The sequence below is a fragment of the Hyalella azteca genome, unplaced genomic scaffold (assembly GCF_000764305.2).
Source record: "Hyalella azteca isolate HAZT.00-mixed unplaced genomic scaffold, Hazt_2.0.2 contig10758, whole genome shotgun sequence".
Lineage (NCBI taxonomy): Eukaryota > Metazoa > Arthropoda > Malacostraca > Amphipoda > Hyalellidae > Hyalella > Hyalella azteca.
Window position 1 is genome coordinate 64,357 of NW_025940781.1, and position 27,627 is coordinate 91,983.

General features: G+C 39.8%; 1 protein-coding gene across 10 annotated transcripts in view; it reads right to left on the bottom strand.

The window, feature by feature from the left end:
- Positions 1 to 3,391: 3,391 nt before the first annotated feature.
- Positions 3,392 to 27,627, bottom strand: part of LOC108677908 (zinc finger protein rotund) — a 169,359-nt gene continuing 145,123 nt past the window's right edge. For all 10 annotated transcript variants that reach the window (XM_018166219.2, XM_018166216.2, XM_018166215.2 and 7 more), the window contains one exon: positions 3,392 to 5,435. In XM_018166219.2, the coding sequence (XP_018021708.2) occupies positions 4,386 to 5,435 (1,050 nt within the window). In that variant the 3' untranslated portion in view covers positions 3,392 to 4,385. The remainder of the gene's footprint in view (positions 5,436 to 27,627) is intronic.

Sequence of the window (27,627 nt, forward strand, 5' to 3'; positions counted from 1 at the left end):
ATCAAAATCGTTCCAGCAAACGCAAATTCTTGCTAAAAAGATTCTTATTTGCAAGAGTTCGTCCAGCTCTTGATTGTCAATCCACCGAATTCTGAATTTCAATCAGGAAATGATATGAATTAATTTGAACTTTTTTGGTTATTTACAAAGTGAAATAATGAACAAAATTTGCAGCTCAAAAATAGAAGTAAAGACGCATAGTGGCATTGAGTATCATTGAAAAGTTTAATGAGACATCGGATACTATTTATTTATTATAATTTACTAGTTCGGACGGCAAAAACGCCACGAAGATTTACGAGGCAAAGGTTAAGTACCAATTTGTTTGAAGCAAACATTTAAAATTGCATCGATAAGCAATACTCACTAGTTTATATTTTCAGTTGTAATGTAATTTGCACCGATACGAGTTAAACTTGCGAGTTCATAGTGGATTTTTCATTGGCTTCAATACTTCGGCCACGAAACATATCAACGTGTATTTATAGAGATTAATTCAATGGGAGTTCATCATCAGAAGTTTGGTCGCAATGTTCCGTGTTTGGTCGCTGTGTTTCACAGTAATGATGCTATGCCTTCAGGCAATAGTAATTCAAATGTTCTGCACCAGTCCCGTAGACTAAGAAGACACAATTTGTCACAACCGGCCTACATTTTTTAAATCACAGCAGGAATCATAGACAGTCATTTACACATCATGGAATTACAATGATTTATTGACTTTTATGAAATAATTCAAAATTTTCACTAAATGTTCCTTTATATTGATGGAAACTAAATTTTTTTAGCCTAATTGCTAAAATTAAACCGTTACTCAATTAATGAATTATTAATTCATTACCATATTCCTGGAAAATATAAGGAAAGTGAGTTAAAAATACGTTTATTCCAACATTTTATTAGGAAATTCCAACTGAAAATATGATAACAGATGATTAAGTACGTGCGATGATGCCTACAGAGGCTGAAAACAATAAGCCTCAGCTTTATTATACAAGTACACAGATGAAAAACGAACGTCTTTTTAGAGCCACGTGCTATAACCTAAGGTCAATATATATATATATATGTATATATATATTAATATTCTTACTGTGCAAACGAGCTTCGTCATAACATTGTTTTCACAGAAACAAGACATGTCAAAACACTTTTTACTAAGCTTAATTAATAACAATGAGTCGACGATGTAAAAAACTAACTGCTTATACTCAAGAAAAAAAAACCCCGAACACTAGCATATTAGCATTTTCAAGTCACCTGTCTCTCCAGTAGACGCATACAATTTACACAACGTCTTCGTTCTGTCTATGCACAAGACGTCAGACATTTTACTGCTACTGTAATTCACAGCACAACCCACGGACCTGTACACATTTTCCAGCATGGGTAGAGGAAGCGAAGCTCGACAAGGTCACATTTACAACCTTAATGAAGAGACAATTGAACTTAACACTCATAGTGCTTTTTTAAAATTTCAGGATTTATTTTAATCCAGCTTCATCTATTTAAGTAAATAACACAGACAAAGAAAATATTAAGAAGGAAATTAATGACAAGAGTAAGGGCTAAAATCGATCCAAGAGAGCATTAGACTGAAGCTGCAAGAAGACTTGCCGGTGACATGAGTGATGCCGAATGAGTGAGCTATGAGTATTTTTATAATTTCAACCTTTGGGAAATGCAAATTTTATCTTAATGAAGCACAAAATATTTCAAAACCACTATACCATTCAACCTTTAAAACAAACAAATTCATCCCATATAACATGAACGTGAGGGTGAGATTCAGATCAACTCGTGATCGCGGTAGTCAAGAATGGGACTAAAATAGCTGCAAGCAAAAAAAAAAAAAAAAACTTTCAATAGCTGACATCACCTTCACCGGCAAAATGAATTGCGTAACCTCTTCAATGTAATTAATTCGGCATTTGCTGACTGTCGGAATTGAGATCTCAGACTATACATTAGAGACCATATGCTTCTAGATGCGTGACATCATTGGACCATAACAAACCATAATCATGAGACACCCAGGAGCCATGTCAAAGGTACAAAACTACTATCACTCGATAGATAAATTGACACGGCCTCGACGAATTGTAAAGATTCGTATACGTAATGCTGACGCGAAACCCAAACGTTCTACTATACCTACAAGTAACTTATGTATATATTACAGTGCTTTCTTTTTACATTCTTTGTATACGAACATTCAGATCAAACAATACAATCATGAACGCATGTCAACCTCACACTTCGAATGTCGGACGATGCATATTCTAGAAAATGCTTTTCAGTTTGAAATGAAGTTATGACAACAATGTAACACGACTTCGTTTTATATAAATGGATCAAATAATATGATCCGTTCTTATTAAACGGTTCATCTTCTAATACAGTATGAACTTTATATAGGAATTGATTAATTGACCACCAGATTTTGAACTTAAAAATTTTTCACTGGGAGTGGGTCGCGAAAAAGGTAAAAAATGTTAATTCGGGACTAACTGACGAAATATGAATTGAATAGAATTTGGGGTATTTTCCAACTCTGTTACGCGTTAACTGCCACAGCCAGTTATTCATCAAAAATTCAGAATTAATATTTTTTGACTTTAGGTGTGTTCCAGCCTTGTTCACAATTTAAAATTAGTAGTCGATACGTCCGCCGATTTTCACAACCGTTGCCACAACAGAACATTCACTTCAGAAACGAAAAAAAGACATAAATAAACACACCAAATTGGCCTGCAAAGCATAACCAGCACAAAGGTCCTTTTTCAAATAGCAATGAAGCTTTGAACCGATCCGAGATTGAATCTCAATTCATTTATACGAGTGAATAAACAACATTACCAACAGAGCCTTACACCAATACTCTATAAACGAGAGTGATAGTTCATAAGCGAGTTCACCCACTGTACACACTACATACTATAGCATAGAACGGCGAGTCCTGTACAGCTCGAGAGTGTGATCTAAGTACTAAATTATCACGTCACAGAATAGTTCCTTTAAAGAAAAAAAAAACGTTTTACGTTAGGATAAATTTCTTTAGAAGCAATGCATCATTGTAAAAATCGTACTAGCGTGCTTCCAATTAATCGATGAAGTGAAAATCCATAGCTAATTAATTCTATTTTTGAACGAATTCACTCTTGTCATCAAAATATGAATTCATCGTGCTGCTAGATTATCATGCCTTTCTTACACTGATCTGAGCAATAAAAAAAATGAACTACACTCACATGTTAACAGTCAGAGATGTGAGACTTACATTTTACTTTAGAGTTGGTAATAAATTACTTACTCATCGTATACAGTATCGGATGGAACTTTGTCCGGCTATTGGATCACATTTATATTAAAATCATGGTTAAGTAGTGAAAACCATTCCGCTGAAAGAATGCAAGAAAAACTGAACTCTCACACGAAGCTATAAGCTAGAATTTTCTTTCTAGAAGAAGAAGATAAATTTCGAGCCAACTACCTGAATTTTGTTCCATACATTACGTTACAAAACAAAACATAAACGGTAATAAAGGAAACGTTGAAGCCAACATTTTCCAAGTGCAAGTTCTTGTCGTTTTCCAGAGAGAAAAACGACAAAACCGTTTAAGGACCTGATGTAATATGCTCGTATCTCTAATAATTACAGAGAAAAGGGATTTTAAATCGTATTCCTAATATTTTGATTTGCAAACAGATGATCCATTACAACCATCTGTAAAATAAAAAAAATCGCTTCGAATGCATTTATGAAAAACTTGACCGAGATATCCCAAGCTTGGACGTTGGGGCATATAGGTACTCGTGACCTGAGATAACATGCATACGACCTCACTTCAGAAGCTGATGGCATAAAGAGAAATTCCTTCAATGGTAGTAAGCATAACAACCAAGTCCACTTAATTCGCTGAAATACAATTGCGAGGCTAACTCAGTAAACGCAGAGGCTTTTCATTGGTTCTTTTAAAATCAAATAAGTTAGCTGAACACCAAACCATATCAACGGTTTGGCAGTGCTAGTTCTTTATAACACCAAAAGAAAATGAATGAGCTTCCACAACTGGGAAATTATTATGCGAGAAAGCAATTACTCAAAAAATATTTATCAACAAATCTTTCAGATCCCTAAATTAAGACATGTTTACCCTGTATGAAATAAATCCTATGCACTCGATATTCAAACAAATCAAGTACGTACACCACCATAGTTCATCAAAAATAAGTACATCGTTCATGTAAACTGAGGCTTATCATTAGAAACTATCTACAAAATAAAGATGGTGAGAACATTTCGTAGCTCCTTCAGATAAGAAGGATCACCTAAAATATAACATGCATAGGAGGTACAATACACAAAAGCGAATCGCTACACATTACTGCGCTAAGCCCTTATCCTTGAGCAAAATATTGGAGGAGCTCATTGCCGGCTGATGGGCAGAATAATTGCGGATTTGGTCCAGCGATATTAGATGGTTGGGGAAATGGTTGGGCTTGACGTCCATTGGGGGCATCTGGGTATGAGGCTTGGGGAACGGGAGGGTGTCGTAAGGAAAATACCTTTGTGAGGAAGAAGCGGCCATGGACAGCTGAGTGGAACCTCCTATGGGAATCATAGTGGACTGGATTGGTGTAAAAGCAGACGAAGTCTTGGTACCTATAGCATCATAGGGCATATTCACAACGCCCATGTGAGCAGGAGTGTGGGTCTGAGCTCGAAGATCTTCCATCCGATGTTGCTGCTGTTCCATTTGTTCACGGTGCACAGATGCAGTCATTTGGCGGTTGGGATCAATATTGTTCTGTTGACATTGTTCAGCCGTCATGCGGCCGTCCATGTGGTCGAGGGCTGTGTTTTCGTGCTTGGGCCAGTACGAATGTTCCTGTCGGATGGGCGCCCCGCCAGGGTTTGTAAGAGGGGGCCGTTTGTCGGTACGCTCAGCATGCTTTTGCATGTGCTTCTGCAAATAAGTTTCTTGAGTGTAACTTTTGCCGCAGTATTGGCAAATGTGCGTTTTGAGGTGTTTGCTCTCCTTGTGCTTGGGGATGTGCTCCAAAAGAGACGCCTCGTCAATGAAGCACTTGTAGCACGAGTTACACTTGTACGGCTTGTCGGTTTGATGGCACCGCGAGTGGCTCTGTAGGTTCGATAGTTGACTGAAGGCTTTATTGCAGCCTGGATGACGGCATTTGTAGGGCTTGTCTCCTGTATGAGTGCGTATGTGCTGCTGTAGGTGGGACAGTTGGGTAAACTTACGTTGACAAATATCACAGCGGTAAGGTTTGATGCCAAGATGGATACGCGTGTGCTGCGAGAGGTATGAACTGTTGGCAAACGCCTTGGGGCATTGGGAGCACTTGTAAGGCTTTGCTTCTCTCATGTGGATTTGAGTGTGCAGCTGCAGATCAGCCTTGCTTCCGAATATCTGAGAAAGAAGAGAAACGCTGGTTAGAGTACGGCGACATTCTGAACATAATTGCATGAAAAATATAAAATATAAGTGCAATGAGACTCATCAATGAGAATCCAGTAAGGTTTCAAATTTTTAGAAGATCATGTTTGAAGAGCATGATCTCCTAATAAGTAATTCAATCATAATTATTACCATAAAAGTTTTCATGTTGTAGTAAGTATTAAAATCCATTACAAAATTATTCACTAATAACTCCTGCCACTTGTTTAGGGTATTTCAGTAAGCTTAAATTTTCTCATAAAAATGAGCACCGTAACCGCATCAGGGATTGAGGCAATCAACTGGCATTTATACCTTCATTTATACCCGTCACTAGAGCGTTCGTTCAGGCAACTTCGCTCTCGTTGGTACGTATAAAACGGAGCACTCTTTTAGCCGCAAGCCTCTTCGTCGCGTTTAGGGTACCCACCGAAGACTCGGAGAACTGACCAGCGTGATCAAATGTCCCTTCCATTACGCAATTACTCGATGCCGTGTGAATGGCATGCTAGTAATCAGTCGCACCCTCGACAGTGATCAGCAGTGGCCTGCTCTCAGCCTACCTTTACCTAATCATCGCTGATGCCACATATTTGCCTCAATTCAACGAGAATAAATCATTTGAAAATCAAGAGGTGTACCGAGGCCAGATAGCGTTTGCCGGGAAATAGTGCCGTATCTGAAGAGCCAACAATCAATCTTAACACACGGTCTCCAGACGCAATCTTACATAAGCGGTAGGTATCTAAGCATGATAAATCAGAATATTTGCATCGCAGTCATGTGAAGATTTGTTTATCGCAAGCCAAACAAATCCATCAGGGAAAAAATTATATGCTGCCAGTTGGACAAACGGGCGAGAGCAGAAAAATATTAAGATTTTAATATTACGAAGATTGTGTTCATATTCCATGAGTTCTTCGGACTCGGGAATACGAGCATCGAAGCCACTACTGTAAAAACGCTAATAACTACCAGCAACTAACCGGTGTGAGCACCATCACCAGATACCGACGACCTCATGCACGAGATACCAACAAGGGCAATCACTGATACTGAAAAACGGTAATCATCGTTCACTGACGAGTGACGACTGCAACCACCAGATACCGACGACCGCAGTCACAAGATACAGACAAACGGCAATCACCAGATACCGACGTCCACAGTTACTAGTTACAGACAAACGGCAATCACCAGATACCGACGTCCAGTTACTAGTTACCGACGATCGTAATCACCAGATACAGACGACGACGATCACAAGATACCGACGTCCAGTTACTAGTTACAGACGATCGTAATCACCAGATAACAACAACCGCAATCACCAGATACAGACGACGACGATCACGCCGTAAAGATAAGTCGACAATCACACGATCAAGAGTAGGTAGGGTAGGCCTTTAGAGGCGGCGGCTGGAGGCCGGTCAGGTTCCGCGTTACGCCGTGAAGTCTACCAACAAAAGACGCCAGGCAGAAGCGACGTCGCAAGCACTTCCCACCGACTAAAGGGTGGTCATCTATCATAAAAACTGCTCCATCCTTCCTCTTATTTAAATTCTCAATTAAAGAGTAAATGAAAGTCACCCTTCCTGGTAGATTAGGATAGATGCTGAGGTTGTTTTTATTCACAATAAAAAAAAATAAAAATATACACCTCCGGAGAACGAAAATACAGAACTTGTGGGCCGAGAGACGGAAGCTTAACCTAATTCAGTTAGAAGCTCAAATCGAAAATTAAAATACCGAGCAGAATATAGACGAGAAATAATTATTTACAGTCGATTTATTGGCGTACTAGCGGGCCGTTGAAACTGAAGGACAATTATGCGTGGGCTCCTCATTATTATAGGCGCAGTGCGCCAGGATTCCTTGTTGCCTTTGCAGGCCACATCTTCACGCTCGAATTTCTTCTCTAATGGAGTGTCAGTTTTCTCACGTCTGCGATATTAGGCTTTTAATGAACAATGGGCAAAGGGTGGCCGCCGTCTCCGGGGCCATTAAACGGTCCATCAGTAAACCTATCAGGCAAAAAGCGTAATAATCCACAATGTGCTAGAGAATTGCTCTCACGATCAACGGCGCTTCTGTATTGAACAAATGTTGATGAGTAGAAAAAATGTTGGTCGTTTCGAGGATGTCATGAAAATTCGAGTAGGCTGTTTTCAATAGATTTCAAGATAGTTTTATAAACTCCTTTAAATAGTTCAAAATTAAATTTAACGAGTTCGGGTAATTTAAAAAAAAAATAACGTGATTTAATGACAATGTTCAAATGTGAAGTGAATCCTTCACGTGCCATGCAAGCGTTGAAACATGAAAGTGATAACAGCGGAACGAAACCTATGTAAGACAACACGGCCCTAAACATCTTATTAAGTTTAGATGACTAGTGGTTTTGGTCTACTTCAATTAAATTAAGTAATCATGACAACATACGTGAAACGACAATCATGAATAACAACTTTGCATTCATGAGTGGCACCGTTTAATTAGTTTCAATGCCTATCATGCCGCAAGTTTTATAAACATTATAATCTAAGACAAATGCAAACACGCTCTTCACTTAAGTAGTTGATGATAGCTATTGCGTCATCTTTCACTCCTTGCCTGTCGCTTTCATCACGATGCTGGAGGTAACTAAGCAGAGGATTCGTGCGCGGTGAACATTTCGTGATGAAGATTGCGGGATGCAGTTTCAAGATTGCTGATCATTTCCGCCAATGACAGTGTTTAGGAGGGATTATTTACGTTGTTGATTTAATGAGGCTCTATTGAAGGCGCCGCAGCACATGCATCTGTACATGACGCACACCTTGGCCGTGTGAATAAATTTATGATTAACAATGTAACATTCAAGACACGATTCATTCCCAACTATGACATGACCTTATTCATTCTGTCGCTCTTAGCTTTGATTTGTCTGGTTTTCTTGCGCTTTTAGCATTTAATAGAATCGCATTCACAAGCATAACAAACATATTTTTACGGCATGTCGAAAATCTAAATGCAATTCCTGTAACACATTTAGATTGTTATTGTTGAACTATTCTCTCGCGGAAAAAATAGGATCGCCTTTAGCAGATCACGCGGCGTAACGTGGGAGTCTAAAGGACGTATCCAGGATTCAACGCCAGCCTGGGGAGATGAAGGCACTGTATGGAATACGGGGGCAGATAGCGCCGGTGTCGCGCCGTCCCTCGCTTGTCCAATGTCGCGAATTGTTCAATGCCGCCTATAATGCAGAGGCTGAGAAAGGGAGAGGTGATGGCATAAATATTCCTTCCGACTTTTTTTGGGAGTCATGGAGGGCAAGCAATGGAAAGGAGTTCTTCAAGTGTTTCCGCAATAAACGTTCCTTAATGTTGATTCCTTCCGCCAACGATGAGACTCGATCGCCAGATATCGTAAAATGAAGAAGGCCGACACAGGAAACAACCGTCAACAGACGGAACAAATAAACTGAAGGACAAAACCTACTGAGGAGTAGAACGCATGGCTAAGTCAAAGGGAATGTTTTTTAAATTTTAATAAAGTAAATGATTTATTGCACGCAATTTTATACAATAAATTCGACATGAAACTTGAATTCATGGGCAGCCATTGGCACAAAAAACGGGAATTATTAAAAGGGTTTATGGAATTACTCTTGCAAATAATCACGACACCCACACACAAGAAATAGAATAATTTTTTGTTCAATACAACAGCATCAACATCAACAGTTCAATACAACCAGGTACTCATTATAAATTATCATTGATCAGATAAATAATAAAAGTAAATCTGACAAGATCCCGTCTCCATGAAGTGCTTTCGTGAGCAACGGCAATCCTTTTGCGACCAGCAACATAATACGAGGCAGGTATGTCGTCTCCGGAACATTTTTTTATTTTGCTTTTGAGAGCGCTACTGCGGACAATGAAAAGCTCGGTACTAGTTCCTGTATCAAATTTTTTGCCCATGTTACAGGTGACCCACTGCTGCTTGCACGTCGTTCAACGGCAACGTTGATCGGTGGTATTGAAATCTTCTTTTAGGACGTGCAAGGTTTTTTAGGCCATTGGACATTTTTACGGTATTGACATAGGGATCCAGAGGGCTTTTGTCGAGGCCGAAGAAGGTTCCCACACTTCATACCGGAGGTGAAAAGAGCAAAGGCACCAATGACCAGGCGTCACTTGGAATGTCTGTGATGGGGTGCGCGCAAATGGATCGAAACGATTTGATAAAAAATTGGCAACACATTGCGGAGAGAAGAAAGATCACAGATGGAACAGGCGTAAAAACTAGCTTGAATTGCACGCTGCAACCATGCAGCTAATCATACCAAAACATTGAAGACATTAGAGTAAGAGAAAAGTTAAACAGTGACTTTATTGATCAAAATACGATGGTGTTCAAACCCATCATTTTCATCATTAACATTACAAATAACAGCAATATTATTTGGCTGACAAGAATGCAGCTGTGTTGCGAATCTCACGTCAGATCTTTTGTATAATGGATAGTAAGAAAAGTACATACGACACAAAAATGTTTCATTATATCCTTAAAGTTCGATTTTGTTACTAAGCGACAAGTACATAATTAACGAAATACCATCCTGAAAAAATGAAGAGCTCTACAATCATTAAACCCACTATGCCCAATTCGTATCGATGTTTCTGAAGGTAGTATTTCCTCGTTGCTCTAATGGTTCTTAGAAGCAGAGAGTTGGCTGACGTTAATGTTTATGAAAACCGAAGAAAGAAAAGCCAAAAATTGGCCGCACTAAAATTTTGCTAAGTCACTCCGCCACGTACGGCCACTAGAGCGAGTTCGCAAGGAGGACATTCGACTTGGGATAAATTTGAGCTCATTTCAGCATCTGAAATTGTTCAGTCAGTAATTTTCTGTGATTTGAAGGATCAAAGAGTAAATGATTCTTTGACAATGAGAAATATTTTTAAGACCATGCACGTGACACATGCACACGACTTTTCGACCGAATAGCATACGTTTAGTCCGACACGAGAACAGATATTGTGAATCGATCTCAATCATAGATTATTCTGCCAAATATATGCAAATTTAGAGCGATTAGATCAGCGTATGCACAATAGCCAGTAAGCTAAACCTGCGCGACGCGATAGGACGGCCGAGGCAGCGGCGAGACAGCACTAGGAAGACAGTAAATGTCTCAAGGCTAACGGCGTCCCGGGGGCCATCATCACGCGCGCTCCTGTCAATAACTGGTGAGTGTTTCTGCTGCAGCGGCAACTGTCCTGGAGGAGTGTTGCTTACAAAGCAACATATCTAAAGCTGATTAAAGTGCTTCAATTATATTTAAATAGAGCAACATCTTTTGTTTATGAAAGAAAAACTAAAAATCGTTCAACTGATAAATATAAAATCAAATATATACAAACATTTCGATTCTATAAAATTTAGTTGCGGCGATTAGCAGATAGACCTTAATTTTAAATACACACGTCAACTGAATTTTCGCAGGGCATGAAAGATGACTTAACTCCATTTGTTCGTGAGAAGCATTTATCTAGCATAGAAAAATAATTATTCCTACATTCGTTGTCTCAATTAGACTTCTTTGTTCTTGATAGACGATGCAATGGAAAAAAAATAAAAAAAGCGATAATAAAAATTCTAAGGATTAAAAATACAAGTTTAAATCGAGGTCTTCACTGGTGGACCAATTGTCACAATTGGCTTGAGGCCGAGTGAGAACCGAGCCCTAACTGGCATGCAGTAGCACATCTCATAAGGCTTGAACATAGGGTTATATCAGTGCCACAGACTTGCCCTCTAGAGCGCTTAATTTCCATACCAGTTAGACGTACGGTACATCGCTGCTGAAGGCTTTCAGTCTTACTCGCATACGTGACCGTATTAAACGGGGCTTCAACTTGTACGTTTACAGTAGCGAGTATCTCATAAGGAGCTAGCTAATGGTGCACGCTGCTGTCACATGGGAGGGTATCTCGCTCACCAAACATGGCCCCATTCACACGCATCCGGGCTGGTATGAAGCTCGGAACAACAGTGCACCAGAATTAAATGCATTCATCACAGTTTCGTCTCCGTTAAAGCTTATTCAAACGCATAATAACAGACAGTTCATGTGATAAGAGTACGCTGCGAGCGGGTTAATTAAGAGACGAGTTCTGATAAAGCTTGCAGCTCGAAAAATAGCTTCAGAGCACTGCGATCAGTTTATAAGAATTTTTACGCTCGAAGAGTGGCTCAACTTCTCTTGGCTAGTGAAATTTCTCGGATTAGGTTCGAAGAAAGTTCAGTATAGCGCTATGAGGAGGAGGGTGTGACCATGCAGGGTTTCAAAATCCAACGGCATTTCAATGATCGAGGTACATGTTAGGAACGTTATCAGGAGCACTTGTCAGTTCCTTATTAGGAGGCGAGCTTTTAGAGCTCTAAACTGGTCTCGAATGAGAGCTCCTGCGTCGCAATAACCGACCTCTAGAGCGTTGTTTGTGAAATGCAAAAACGTGCTGGTCTCAGAAAATAAATGTGCAGTGTTGTTTTATCCGATGTTTACCTTTCATAATAACAAGCGAACCCAGCTGCATAATGTAAGCTTCAGATGAAATCGTGAATACATCATTACTTCCAATGACAAAATTAGGCCCGTGAAAATTATACGATCCACATGAATTTTTTGGCCCGTTGAGGACGTAGAAGTTGAAATTAAACGAGATCCAAAATAAAACATCTTGTAGAATCAAAATTTCTATAGCGAGACCAAAATGAACGAGTTATCATATGCAGAACAGATAGATGTCTTGACTGACTAAAAACTGCTTCAAATTTATGTCAGAAATTTGCAAAGCCAAAAATCAACTAAGAGATTGCAGTGAAGGATTCAAGAGAATTGAATTCATAATTGAGATGATTGTTTCTGCGACGAAGAGAACCTCTGTCTGGTAATGAGACAGATTCTAGTAATTATAGCGAGACCAGCAACGGACCATTAATTTTACCGTTGCTGAAATCGGGCAGCAAAAAAGACTTGGTCCTTCATTAGAATATAATGAAAGGGTAGTGGCAACCTGCACGAAATGTAGAGCTGGTCCTGATATTGCTGCAGGAAAACGTCGGCTCGAGATGAACAAGCCAATCATGAGCCTTGTGATGTGGCAACGCAAATAATCCATGGAAAAGTCGAGTTAATTTCTGGTGCAGTCTGTTACGAAGGTTTGGTCATGGGAATGTCATCAATCCCCGAACGGTTAATTTACAATAGAGATGATCTGGTAATTACCGGCAGATGTGTTATGAATTGAAATAAATGAGAAATAAAGCTGCAAAACAATACATCTTTTTAGCTCAATAAGTTGCATTAATAATGCGCAGGAGAGTATAAACGGGAAAATTTAGATGCAAATCTTGTTAGTAGATTTTCTTCACATGAAGCTGCAAGAAGACCGATGAAGGCCTGTGGGCAATAAAGGGTCAGAAAGCCTCCCACATAAGGGTCGTAGGAGGAGGCCCTCGGTCGTAAAGCCCAGACACGCCTCGGCGTCAGCAGCACCTGGTGAAAGTCCTTAAGAAGCTCGACGAGATAAGCGGATGCCTTACACACACGGCGCCTTATATCTGTCGTAGCACATCTCAAGTGACGGCCGACGCAGCTGGTATGGATCTCGTATAGAGGCCAACTGAACGATAAGCATAATGCAGGAGAAGAAATACAGCCTGCTACTGCCCACCGCTCATATTATGTCACATATCACAGCTTCACAAGCTACTTGTAAGTGAACACACACGGCGCCTTATATCTGTCGTAGCACATCTCAAGTGACGGCCGACGCAGCTGGTACGGATCTCGTATAGAGGCCAACTGAATGATAAGCATAATGCAGGAGAAGAAATTCAGCCTGCTACTCCCCACCGCTCATATTATGTCACATATCACAGCTTCACAAGCTACTTGTAAGTGCATATACTTTTAATATGAAGTAAACTTATTATATTAGTATAGTATTATATTAAAACTATACTCTGTGCTCTCGCATAATTACTAAGGCACATGATTGTTACGTTTCATGAACTCGAATTATGATGGTACAAATTTAGTAATATAAGGGTAGCTCCGCTTCTTAGGCGATAGACAACGGATTACAGCCTGATCCAGCCGTAAATTTTTGCTATGTATAAATAGATTCATATCTACTCTGTGTGAGTCATGTATAGATAGATAAATACCAATTCTGTGTGTGTCATTCTCGCTGACAAATGCAGCCGGTGAAATTGTTCGGAGGATCTAACATGAGCTTAATTATTATTTGTCTGGAAAACCGCAGTTATAAATTATTCAGGGTTAGAAAAATTATCACATAGTCCAGATATTAGCCTTAATAAAATCTTCACCAAGTGATTTAAGACTGCCGTTGAAATGAAGTACTAGGATTTAAATCGATCCTCATAACCGTTCTTCACAAGTTTCGAATATTGAAGCCTTTTTTGTTCCTTACTAAAGAACTGAAATTTAATGAACTGTAGCAGATAAAAATCTGTATTTATCAGGAGACAGGCTTCTAGAATAATTTACTTCAAAGAGCAAGCAATTGCTCAGAAAACAATCAAATTTAAAATTTTATTACCCGAGGTCGTCATAATGTTCCCCAAAAGACTAACATTCGTTAGGAAAAGCTTCTCCGTTAGATTCTCTGAACTATTGTCACATCAGTTGCCGTTAGAATGAACGCAATAAAAGATATACTGCACTTGGTTTGGTTGCACAACCAAAACCGTATGCGAGCTTCAAGATCCTTCGTCTGACGAAAAAGGTTGACCTTAGGCCATCGAGAATTTAACCGAGCAAGATTTCTAACTGAAATAAATATATAGGCGGGTGACCTAGCAACAGATTTATAATTTGCAACGAGAACGTTATTTGCATGTGGCTTGCATGGGTAGAGTTGAGAGCGACACAAGATATCTAATAGGATTACCTTGGAAGCTGTCGAGCGGAGAGAGCAGCAACATGTTGAGCAGAATGCGCACGTATAAACTTCAAGAGAAGTGAAATATCTTTGCATAACTACAGTGCATCTCAAAATGAATTGCCTGACGCATTACATAATGCTTTGAATGTCAGATGAACAATTCTTCGGTAAAAGGAAGTTTCTTGGCGAGTTTCAGAATAGTTTTAGCAATAATGCCCATCAATAATGCAGATTCACTTTTACATTCATTTGAACGAATTACGGGTGAACGACCAAAGCCAAAGCAATGACCAGTCAAAGTTTTAATTTACTTAGCTGTATATTTTACACACGGCTGCAGCGTTCCATTATACACGCTACTTCTAGGTTCTAGCATAGCTCAGAAATATTGTAATTTTCTGTATACGAGGTTCCGAGACTTGATTTCCTTGAAAATTACCAACAGGCACAAGTTTGTGGCAAGAGTTTTGAGGCAACAAGACGACATCCATCTTAATGATCACACCACCCGCAGTTCCGACATGTCTTAAAGATATGCCATTACTTTTACAAGAAATCGCTAGTTTTCATTATTTAAAATGAAGAACAGATAGCAATACGTCCGATTAAGGACAGTTGAACGATAATTTTTCTTCACAGGCAGATTTTCCAAAATAATTGTAATTAATTTAATTTCATTACGAAATTAACATTCCGATTTTGAAGATACTTGCTTCTAAATTTGATCACATATTGAATTTGACATATCCAAGAACTCTCAACAGGAACTTGTGTTAAAAAATGAAAAGGCACTTACGTAACTAATACGAAAAACGCCCCAAGGCAACAAAGCCATAAACAACCAATACTTCTAGCCGCCATGCATGCGAACGCCTCCACACGTTAGGCCGAGTTCTCCGAAAGCGTCGCTGGCACTTAACTTGCTATCTAACCTCGTTAGGGAACGCACGTTTCACCCAGCCTAAGGCCTCGTAAAAGGGCGCTTCTTCAGCCGAGATGCTCTTATGATATTTGAGTTAGTTAGAACACCGCATAAAGTTTGACCTGAGTCCTCTGCAGAACTACGTTTGGCCATCGGCAAGAAAGAGGGAGAAGCTCGATACATCAATGTACTGAGAATAGTGATCTTTATGTAGATTTTCAAACATGCGCATCAACCATGTATAGTGATGGTTAAGAGAACATGGTTACTAAGAAAGCACCTTTGAAGGAGAAGGAAAAAAAAGTCCTCGAGATGAGGGGCTTTATCAACCACCTCGCTGACTGAAAGTGGAGGAGCCATATGTAGATCACCGGTTTAGCTTAATAGGGCCAACCTGAGAATCTGCCCACTGCAACTGCAACCAATTTAATGAATAGTTGCAATTTTTTCTTACCTTGATTCAATTCTGATAAACATTAAGAATATATCAACATAACTGATTAAATATATAGCAGAAAAATTTTAAAATGATGTAAGAGGTCCATTTCCAAATAATCTAGCAATAATAACAATTTTTAATGTGATTTTCAGAAACCATTGTATGCGAAGTAAATGCTAATCCATCAATTAAACTTCGATAAAAATTAAAGAAGAACAGAAGAAGAAGATTAAGAACCGATGAGACCGATGCTGTGCGGCACCACTAACACGTACTGGCCACAATATAAAGACTACTGTATATGCATTGCAGTGGCGAGAAAATCCGAATATCTAGCACGGCTGAAGGACCTGGTGCAATTTATCAAGTCGTACAAATTTATAAGTAAATATCCCGCTCTTGACGATGAACCGGAACCATTACGGGTGATGGGGACGGAAGTGCGTCCCACAGTCCCTCTTAATATACAAGCAGGTCTCAATTTGGGCCTTTACACGAGTCTTCATTTAGGTTTCATGGCACGACGAATCTCACGATTTGTCATTTCACCGCATATCTTTATAATCGTTCCTCAAGCCTTCAAAAATGAGACAGAGATTCAAGAGAACGTGACGGAGGAATTGGTGGGAATTGACGTAGATTTTAGTTGCCTCCTTCGTCTCTTTTCCGGTGCTTTCTGTTGTCCCTTTCGATGCTCTGCTTTTTCAAAACTATAATGTCGCAAGCTCCAACGCTATATAGGTGTAGAGCAAAATAGAATCTACTGAGTTCATATTTTTCAAAATATGCACCTAATAAATATGAATCAAACAATTTGCTTGAATAAAGAATCTAAATAATTATGCAAGAAAAAATTTTTACTTTACTAATTTCCGATAAATAAATACTCTTTATAATTGGGGTGAAACGAAAGAAAGACATTGAAACGAAGACATCCGTCACAAATCAAGGATGGTTGCTTGCATGAGGAGCGCACATGTAGTACGGATACTAAGCTCTTGCCTTACAATGTGCCACGGGCAAAGTTCACAACAGGTCAAGCGTACTTTAACGCGTCATTTTAAACTTCTTACCCAAGAGACTTGTTCTGTTGGGTGATACTCGTTATGCACCTCGAAATAATTTTTATTGCCTCTGTCATGCCTTGACCTCGAAAATTTTCTTGCTGAGTTAAGAACTCGCACATAACACGCAACAGTTTGTGATTCACGAGACAGCCAAACTAAACTTGTGCATTTTTGTGATAATGTAACTATCCAAGTCTTCGTTGAAGCAATCAACTGAACGAATTAAAAAAACACTAAAACATACGGTTGTCCGTTATAGTATAATATTAAGAGTATATTTAATGAAATTATAATCGGATAAGCTAACAAGTAACCCATTCAAATTATGGTGAAAAAGAAGAATTTATGTATTGCCCATAAATAGCAATGACACTTGTCACAAGCTGGTAAACCAAATGACAACTTCATTATGAAACTCTGAAGACGACATACTTCTCGCGGAATCTGGAAATGTATATTAAAGAATATTAATTTTGTGTCGACCATCAAGATGGAAGTAACTGCAAGCAAATGCCATTTATAGTGAGTGTGAAGGTTTCTTTAAGACACCAGGAGTCCATTCAAGTCCGTAGACTGCTTTGAAACTTACGGCTGAGTGATGGTGCACGGTCACAGACCCATCAATCCTGGGGTTATTTACCCACCCATCACGAGCACATAAATGCGCTGGAATGGGGAATTAATTTAGTTGATGTTTTTCTCAATAGACAATTACGCGCACCGCGCTTCGAGCTTTATTGGGATAGATTGAGGCTTTGGCTCCGGCGCAATGACAGGAAGGATCTGATTGCACGTCACGGTTGCTGAGAGCAGCGGCAGCAGAAAGAGAAGGAAGGTCTCCTGGTCCAGTAGATCGTATTATTCGCTGCCCGAACGTTTGTAATCATCGGGGTTAAAAGGAACGAAGTACACCAGCGGAGACGAGAAATCAATAATCCCTTAAAAGAAATTGAACCGTGTCGTACATGACGAAATTTCCCTATCGCGATTCAAGAAAACTAACAAAAATTAATATAGTTCCTCCGAAATTGTCAATTATAAATGTAATTTAATTAATTAAATGATATGTGTTTAAAAATTACTTTTTAAAGACAACCATTCTAAAGAGGCCAGTGTCTCCGATGTTACACTTGCACAAACAATGAATTATTATTTTATTTTTAAATATTTCTAACATTTAAAAAATATAAAATTTTTAAAATTATTTGTTCTGTCAATTGATTTAAGCATTGTCTCCAATTTAGTGCAAGGTTGCAAAATTTCAGATCGATTGGACATGTAGAAGTGTGAAATATCGATTATAAGATTTGTAGCAGACAAACAAACAAACAACAAGAAGTGAAGTTAAAGAGAAGAGAAGAGAACAAGAAGAAGAAGACTCTCTTTACCTTCTTTACAAGAAGGTAAAGAGAGAACAAGAAGTTTTGTAAACAACAAGAAGTGAAGTTAAAGAGAAGTGTTGTAAAAGTAGGTAAGAAGCGGCACAAAAGACGGCTGATCGAGCGGCCTAAATGTATTTGAAGTTTGGGATTCAAAATTAGGAGAAATATTACATGGATTATTCTAAAGGTCACAGTTCACTTGCCACAGACTTCAAGTGCAACTGCCTGCATCATTGTATTCCTGGCGGCTACAGACGGGATCAGAAGTTTGAATGACCACGGGCTGTATAAATGTATGCATAGAAAAATATATTTTGCAGCCCGGGAGTATATTAACATAAAAGTACGAGTGTGGAGCATCACTTAGTGAGTGTGGGATTTATGCATGGTTATTTGTGTGAATAACTTGCATTGAATGGAAAATACTATTGATACTGGACTCCTAACTGACTCAACGCACGTAAGTGACGGCAACATTGAGACATAACAGGATATGGGTTATTCAACAATCCTCTAATAGTATGTTGACTTGGTTAAATCCGAAGGATAAATTAGATCTTCAAACACATTCATCGGTGAAGAATTTGGCAGCCATAAGGTGTAAGTCGTGAGCAGTTATGGACTAGAAGCGACGAAAGGAAAGGCACAAAGGCTTATCAATGAAAACCTGATGAGAAGCAACAGGTTTCAAGGAGGGACTGAAGCAACAATGTTAAAACCTGCCCGCAAATTCACTAGAGTAAGAGACAGTTCCAGGTATAGCAGTCGCGCAGCCGCGGCTTTGAACAAGCTTTAGGAATGATGCCCTGGACTTCACAGGGGGCATCCAGGGTTAGTAGACGCTTGGGATTGAAATGCATTTTAGTGAGGGCATAAAACGACAACGTTACTCGTACTCCAGAAAATACTGCACTCTAGCAATCGATACCTCTTTGCAAGACTTTCTGCTCGCCTGACCAGCAGTCAAGCCATAAACAATTCAGGGAAAGGGTCAAGATGCCGGGAGAGATGACGCTTAAAGTAGTTATTTTTCAAGGGCACGAGAACTTTCAGCACAATGATTGAATTTGCCACAACTTGGCAAAAGTGAACGAAATCGTGAAAATTTGAAAAAAAAGTGTTTACTATCTTCGACCGTAGCAGTTTTCATTTATCACCTCGAGAATACTTGAAAAAATTTACTTTTTTAGCCAAAAGAGAGCGAAAAAATGCTCATTTGTAACATGAATTTGGTTAGAGTTTTCAGTGTCTCAGATGTGATTGCGATTATAGTTACCCTAAGCTGGTGAAGGAAGCAAAGAATTTATAGCGAATCAACAATGAGACTCTTGGTAAGAAAGGAGTTCAATTTGTCAATGATCGTAATTGTTGAATCTTGACGACAGTATTACGAGCGGCAGTTACTTGGTACAAGGCAGGTATGGTCAGCACTTGGAAGTGAAGCAGGAGGCTTGCGGCAGTGGCTGCTGCTGCAAATGTTAAGGTCCAGCCCTATAGTTGCCCCAAGGTTACGGCGTTGCTGTGCTGCGGGGCCGTGGTTGTGTACACGCACAGCCAGAGCTGCCATAGTGCCACATATGTCATGATCACGGACACGCTTTAAAAGAGTATTAAATATTTGGTTTGTATAATTAACAGTATAATAATTGGTTTATTGGTACGGTTTATAGGGATTCAGCACGAGCGGATATCGTAATAGTGAAATGATCACAAATAGCAAACGAGGAAACGACGAAAGGCCATGATCAATTGAAATTTGGAAGTTAATAATGTACTATAGTATAACGCATAAGCTAATCATTTGTACACGTACAAAAATCAAATTTCGAATATTAAAATATGCAATAACTTTACAAACCTGTTAAATGTTCTGAATTTAAATCCATCTTTGATGCTTCAAATTAATGAATTGGCGCGCCAAATTAGCACAGAAACGAATTGAAACCATCTAAGCTTAGGTAACGTTGAACAAGTCTTATGAAAAAACAAAAATGCCTCATCCCCTCAGGAGCCAATAACTTTTTCGGGAGTTGACGCTCTCGCAAGGTCGGTTTTCCCGATCACGAGTACGTCAGCTTAGCGGCACACACTCGTAGCAAGAACATCCGCGCATGTTCTTGGTCGCTCGCTGACTGCTGCCGCAAAAAGCAGACCTCGCAGGCTCGCACTGGTTTTCCGAGGAAGAGGAAACATTCCCGTTACCGGTTCCAAGCACGCGGAAAACCGTGTGTGCATGAGGGAATCCGGTGACCTCGTCTATTGGTATTGGTTGCTTGCGTTTGAAGTCAGTGCCTTAAAATATAAGCCATCTTTACTTATTTAGCTTCACTTATTTAGCTTGACCGATGTGATTTGCGATCGATATACGATGAAGCGATTGAATTGTTTAATACATTGAAGTGGACGGCATTGATGCTTGTGTCTATGATGCATTAATGAATTCTTTTGTCCGCTATGTGCATGAACATGAATATCAGCGTTTCTAAGTAGGCATTTATAGCTCTCATTTGAAATAACATGAGCCTGATAGAATTGAAAGCGAAATATCAGCACAACAGAACTTCTTAAAAAACTAATACGTAGAAAATACGCAGCGGAAGAAACACGTATCAACGCAAATGTCGAATACAAACAAACAACTAAAGTGAATAAAATTTGATAGCAACAACTGTGCCAAGACCGAATTTCACCGAAAGCTAAATATATCACGCAGCAATCAGGCTCGACTTCTATACTTGTCAACAGACATTCTATCTCCGATATCAGAGAAGGGAAAACAATGCATCAGAGGCATCGCTCGATCTGTTCAAGGAATCAAAAGTTCTCCTGCACTTTCTCTCGGATGAACACATTTTTAACGGCCCCGTTAATTACGGTTAAGAAACGGAGATTCGAAACGTCCAGTCGAGCCACACCCATTGCGGGCTGGAGCTCGGCAGGCTGCTGACCTTAGCTGGTATGGGTACAGCAGTGACCTAGAGCTGCTGTTGCTGCTGCGTTCGCTACACGTTTCGCTGTTATTATCATTACTGCAGCAGCTGCTTTTACTTGCGCTGATTTTTTTGTTCTAGTTACTCAGATCTTTTATTCAGCTAATGTTTAACCGTTGTTGTTACTTAATACTATCATTTGTACAGCTGCTTCCGTTGTGTCTGTGGGTATACGACAGTCGAGATCACAGTGAACAAATTTCGATTCTGCGCCTCGTAGCAATTTCTGCCATTAAAATGGCAAACGTTACCTTGGGACTAGTTTTCTTCTGTAGCAGAACTGGAAACGTGGCAAAATATGAGTCGGCAGATTTCTAATATTGTAATGACTAGGCTGCAATACAGCTATTAGTGTAAAAGTGGCAAACGGCCTTCATGATACATTGCAACGCGACAACAGCTGCTTGATGCACGACTTTAGTTGCCAAGCGTATGGGTTCTCCTGTATTGCCTTTAACAGATTTGTTATCTGTAGGACTAAAGCTGTTCATATTTTTTTGTCTTATTTTTTATCTATAAAGCATGTGACGTGTTCAGCATAAATTAAGGCGGCACTTAAATAATTAACGGAATAAACGGATATTATTAAAATCTTAATTGAGACATGTTGATGTAATTATTGGAGATCGTTATGAGTAGCTTGCCGATGATATCGACAAAGGTAACTGAAAGTGATGCATGACAGCGTAACAAAAGCTTTAGAACACAATCAAAGAGTAAATACAGGAATATTGGGTCTCCAAGCCTGATATTAGCATGTCAGACAGAAACTGCGCGCATTTTAGCTAGAAAATCAGAATTATTATTAGTTGGCAGGATTTACTTGTTTATACACGTGCGATTGATGACCAGAGAAGCATTCTCTGGTCATCAATCACACGTGTGTAAAATTAGAATTAAGCAGCTACGGTACGGTCAGCATATAAACTGGAGATTCGATAAGTAATTGGAAAAACTGAAAAATATCATCATTTATAAGCATGAATTCAGCATAAAAACTAAAATTGGAAAGCGAGACTAAATCAATACGTACCGCAGTACGGATGCTTTTCCGCAACATATCTCGACATTCAGGCATAAAATTTACTAGAAATAAAAGAACGGTCGCGTCCCTGAAAGGAAAACTGCAGGCCCCAGAAATGCCGCGATTGTTCCAGCTGATGTTCAGCACACGCAAGCAGCGGCGGCCGAGCCGCGCGGTCTCAAGGACCTCTTGGCTGGGGAATTTTCGGTGGCATTTGCAGGGCGGCGTGAGTGGCTGCAGTCAGCTGCGGCCACTTCCGATAAGGAAATAAAGGTCGGAAAGTGTAATGTTTACATGATAGAAAGATCGGTGAAACGCGCGATATAAGTACAATAAAAAAAATTATAACGCAAATTTAAACGCACTGTCAACGAAACTCAGACGCGTGATAGCAATACAGCTTAAACGCATTCAAATATATTGTGCACAAGCAAGTAGTAGAATGGTTTGCTAGCGCTTTAGCTATCAAGCTATTTCGCAGCGGAGGTCAAAAGATAACATCGCCAGCGAGGCGGAAGGTCTCAATCATTCAAAATCTCAAATTAATCATCGCCCACAAGGGGTGAAAGGTCTCAGATATCCAGCTCGCCGAAGCTGGCTCGAAAGAAGCAGCGTTAGCATTGCACTGAAACGAGGAGACAAGGAGGGACAGGTGAGAAGCAACAGAAACGAAGACACTCGAACAAGAGGTCACTTACACGAGACGTCGGGCGTTCGCACGAGGGAGACTGAAGATAAATGCAAGCGATCTTACATATATGACAAACCTAACCCCACAACTGAGACCCAAAGTCAGGCACCGCGTGCTCTGTTGTGAGGCACCTAGGAACAATCCCCCTATGGAACGCGAAGTCCCAAAGGACTTCTGATGAAAACAGACACGCGTCAGACGTCTCCCCCAGAGGGGGGTTGGGCACAACATTTAAATCTCACTAAAGCTTGGTGCAGCAAAATTTCATACGTCTGTGTAAAAAGGTTAATTTGATTTTATATTCAAGAGTGGAAATAACTCTGAAAATCCACCTGTGTGGATGGAAGAAGAAATATTAGCTATAGTTAAATTCTCAACAGTCGATTGAAAAAAGAGAAAACAACTCTGAGCATTTGCATTTTAAGAAGTTAAAAAAGTGATAATTTAATTTCACTATCTCTTAAAACATTAAATTTTTTTTAATCTTTTAGTAATTTAGCAGAAGCGATGAGGTCAATAACATGGATTTCTATAATACAATAAACTACACATGATACTAGCTTCTGCATTAACATATTTCACCCAATTCAAGTTTTTTATGGGAATACACATGAATAATTCACGAGTCGCGTGTTCACGGTTTTGTTCGCATCAAAAAGACCACACTCGGACCGAGCTAATGCAAGCATAGAAAGCCGTTCGCACAATCCCCACAATCCGAAGAACTTGCAGGCTATTCTTTAAAATGCAAATAGGCTATAGAGAATTCGGGATCTTGGCAGGCAGCTTTAGCTATGCGTGCGAAACCTAAAAAAAAGTTCGAGAGAGCAGAATACGGCGCACGACTAGCCCCGAAAGTTCGGGTGGGACTCTGAGCTTTCGACGAACACCGAACCAAAACACAGGCGGCAGCTTGAAGCTTGTCGCGTTCAACTGCAAGTTAATAAGTTCAGGCTGCGATGCCCGCGATTAGAGGGCTAGGAAGGCGATAACGCGAGCAGAGCGGCTATAGGCAGTTAGTCCAAAATTTCTGGCCTATTGCGCTCGTGGCGTTACCGACGGCCCATGAATCAAACAATCGCCTGATATCGTTGATGATGGGCCGCTTACCAGTAACAGAAATCTTGCGTGCGTAGTGATCACGATTAATAGAACACGTTTGCACTAGATTAGGGTTACGAAGTTATTTTACAGATTTTTAACCAAATTTGATAATTACGAAATATAATGTATTCCTAGATTGATGAGAGCGAATGATTATTCAAAATTAAATGGCGTTGGTAGTTCACACTCACGGCAAGAGCAGCAACAATAGCACCGCTGGCAATATCAGCAACGAAAAAAAAATGGATGCTGCATGGTTTTGTCTTCGACTGTAGGACAGTTTATCGTGATCAACACAGAAAATCAAAAAAGAATGATGCGCGATTATCTCAACCATCTGGCAAGTGCGGGATTAATTTTAGCAGTCAACATTGCCCAATGCCAACTTCACTATAATATTCATTCCCACATGCGCAGGTACTCTACAGGGCGGAGTAGTCTATGAATTAAAGTGTTTAAGCCCCTAGCGCCGTACGTCCAGACTATACAGACGTGAGCTGTAGCCATGGACATACGGCGCTATATGGCTGCCATTTCGGAACTGGACTGACATGCGGTGTTTCTGCGGGTCTGAAACTTCGTAGCTTACGTGGAGGCTGAGTGCAGCTACTAGCTATGCATGAAGCTTAGGGTAGCTATGCACATTTATGCTGAGCGTTCGATCTAGGGCAAATGTTAAAGAAAAGTTTAATGGTTGAATTTGTGGCCAACGGCTGCGCTCCCACAAGCGCCTGAAGCAATTTTTCACATTCTCCATAAATTTTAACTAAATTTGCACTTTCCCTTAATTTGAATACAGTTAAATATAATTAGTGAAACAAGCAAAATCCTGAACAATATCACGAATCCTTAATTGGAACTATAAATTATTCGAGAGAAACGTTAATGATGGTGACGTGCTACCTGAACAAAATAAACAAATTAGGTCTTCACATACTTGATAAAAAACTGTTCTCTTTTTGCGCCATCAAGGCAAACTCGGTTGAGGCTCGACTAGACAAATGGACCATATGGATTCGAAACTGCAAATCAGCTAAGTTTCTTCGACCTGAGAGTAAGAGGAATAGTTGCATCATCGGTATTCTGACGTATATGAACTATGCTTTTAATTGGACTGCCAATTAAGCACAATCCCATGATCGCGAGGTGCATTTAGCGTGGGATTTCAGAAGTAATGAGCTTGGTAATAAATGGTAGGGTTTATTATTGTTTTTTTGCGTTATAATGATGTCGTTAAACTGCCCTATCCAAGTTGATGGTAGTAAGGCCCTAAAATTTAGACGATAGTGTCACATAGGCCGTTTTTCTGATCGAGAGCGACAGAACAAATTCTATAGAATACTTCGCCGGAGCTACGTGTAAGAAGACACTGGCAGCGCCTCTTTTCAATTCACGTGGAACATGTTTTATTTAAATCGGCGAGGGACCACGACCTGGATGTTCTACTGGGTCAATTCGACCAGCAAACAAGTAACCGCATTAGTGAAGCACTTTGTAGCTTTGTATTGAATTGTAACTTTTTGGTCGCTATGTTGGGAGGCAGCTTTAGAGTTATAGGTCATAAGGTGGTGAGTGAGGGTAAACAAAACTAGATAAACATGTAGCGGCTGCATCAGTAATCTCAAATGTGTAGGATTTGTAGGAATTTGTTCCTTAGTCGTATCTCAGATTCATTTCTGAAGTAGCGTCGGCCCTTTCATTTATATAAATGTCTCCTTATTTTCACAGGAAGTAAGTCATGCGGTGGAAAATACTTTAGTGTAAAGGAAACATTTATTTGGAAATCAACCCACCAAATAAAAAAGTATAAATTAACTAAATATTAAAGTGTACAAATTAGCTACAAGTCTATAGTTTGATAAGGAAAACAAGTCAAAAATACCACAAACAGCACGCTTTGGCGGAACAGGTTTCTTTTTTTAAATTCCCCGCAGCAGGGGCGTTTGGAGGCAGCTGTAAGGTATCCGTGATGGTACTTGACCAGGCGCAGTGAAGTGTGCAAAGAGAACACGGAGAAAGCGTCCGTAGCGCGAGATTTGAGACGCGATAAGGCCTGAAAGTGGTGATGCAGGAGCCGACATCTCAAGGTTACTCCTAAACAAGAATGTCTAACGGGCCATCACAGCAATCGCATTTCGACACTTCAAGTGTCACCTTCTGAAGATTGGTTCCAGGCAGGATAGATAAATTGTAACCCAAGTTACGTTTGGAAGTAATAGGACTCCTAGATTTCTCCAACAGCTTTTCTAAAGCACGAAAGCAGAACTGAGGTTCGGAAAATCAGGCAGAGACGGTATCTTCATTTTCCGACCTTATCTTGAAGACCTGCCAGTTTGCCATTAAAAATGAAGCGTAGTAAACCTTTTACTTGTCATTTGCATGTCGCTGATTCAGCCCCCACTCTCTCATTGTTGATTAAAGCTGGGGTATTTATTTATCGCAACAACTAATGACTCCCATGCAACTCCCCGGATCCGTAGGGCTCATCACACCGCGGTAAGAGGTGTGTCAAAATTGTAGCTAAAAATTTTGATCAGTACTCACTGCAGTGAGTGACAGACAGCGCATTTTCTCGTCCGTCCGTGAAGTCACGGACAGACTGACAGACGGACGGACGGACATGACGAGCACAATAGCGCCTTTTTACATAAATGAGAAAATGCGCTAAAAAGATCCAGCGATGTTGGATCTTTTGGGAAGCTGGTGGGTCACTCGAACAGACTCGTTATTTTGACTGAAAGGCAACTCAACTTTTTCATCAGAGGTGTTTCTAATGCCGACTTCTTTTATGCAGAAATTAAATTAAATAAATGCGTAAAGCACACAGACAAATGATTTGAAATATTAAAATGGGTAAAACCTGCCAAACTTTTTCGAAATTAGAAAGCTGCATATTCATTACAAAAACATGTTAAATGGTGCAAAAAGTCCATGCAAAGTAATAATTTCTTCGATGTAAGGACGATGTCCCTGTTCTATGCGAATAATAATAATACTACAAAGAAAAGGAATTTAGAGCCACCATGCATGATGACCAGGTTTTAATTAAAAGAAGGCAACGAGGTCGAGATTTAAAGCAGGAGTAGAATATAGCAGCGCCGTAGGAGGGAGGCACGAGCGCGATGTTTGAGTGGAGCTGCCTGAACGCCGTCAAGTGCATAGGCTTAGCGCGCAGCAACTTAAAGGTCATAAGGCAACGAGTGAAAGGAGGCAACGATCGAAACAGATTAGGCGTAGGCGTTGGGTGGTGCCAAGGTATCGACAGTTCGGTTCGCTAACATAGGAAAGAAATTACGTGAATATTTTTACTGTTCCCAAAGGAAAGCTTAGCAAAATGAAATAAAGAACCATTTATAAGCTAATTGACTTAATTTCTTGATGATATAGGAAAAATTTCTTAAGTACATGAAGTAACTTCTTGCTACGTTGTACATTTATTGCAAAGATAATTTCTACCTATTTTATTGTTGACATTGAATAAGCTAGTAGCTGGACAACGTTTTTCCATGAACGATGCTGACGCGCAACAACAAACTTGCTTCGATGGATCATATATATAGGCTCAGATCGTCAATGT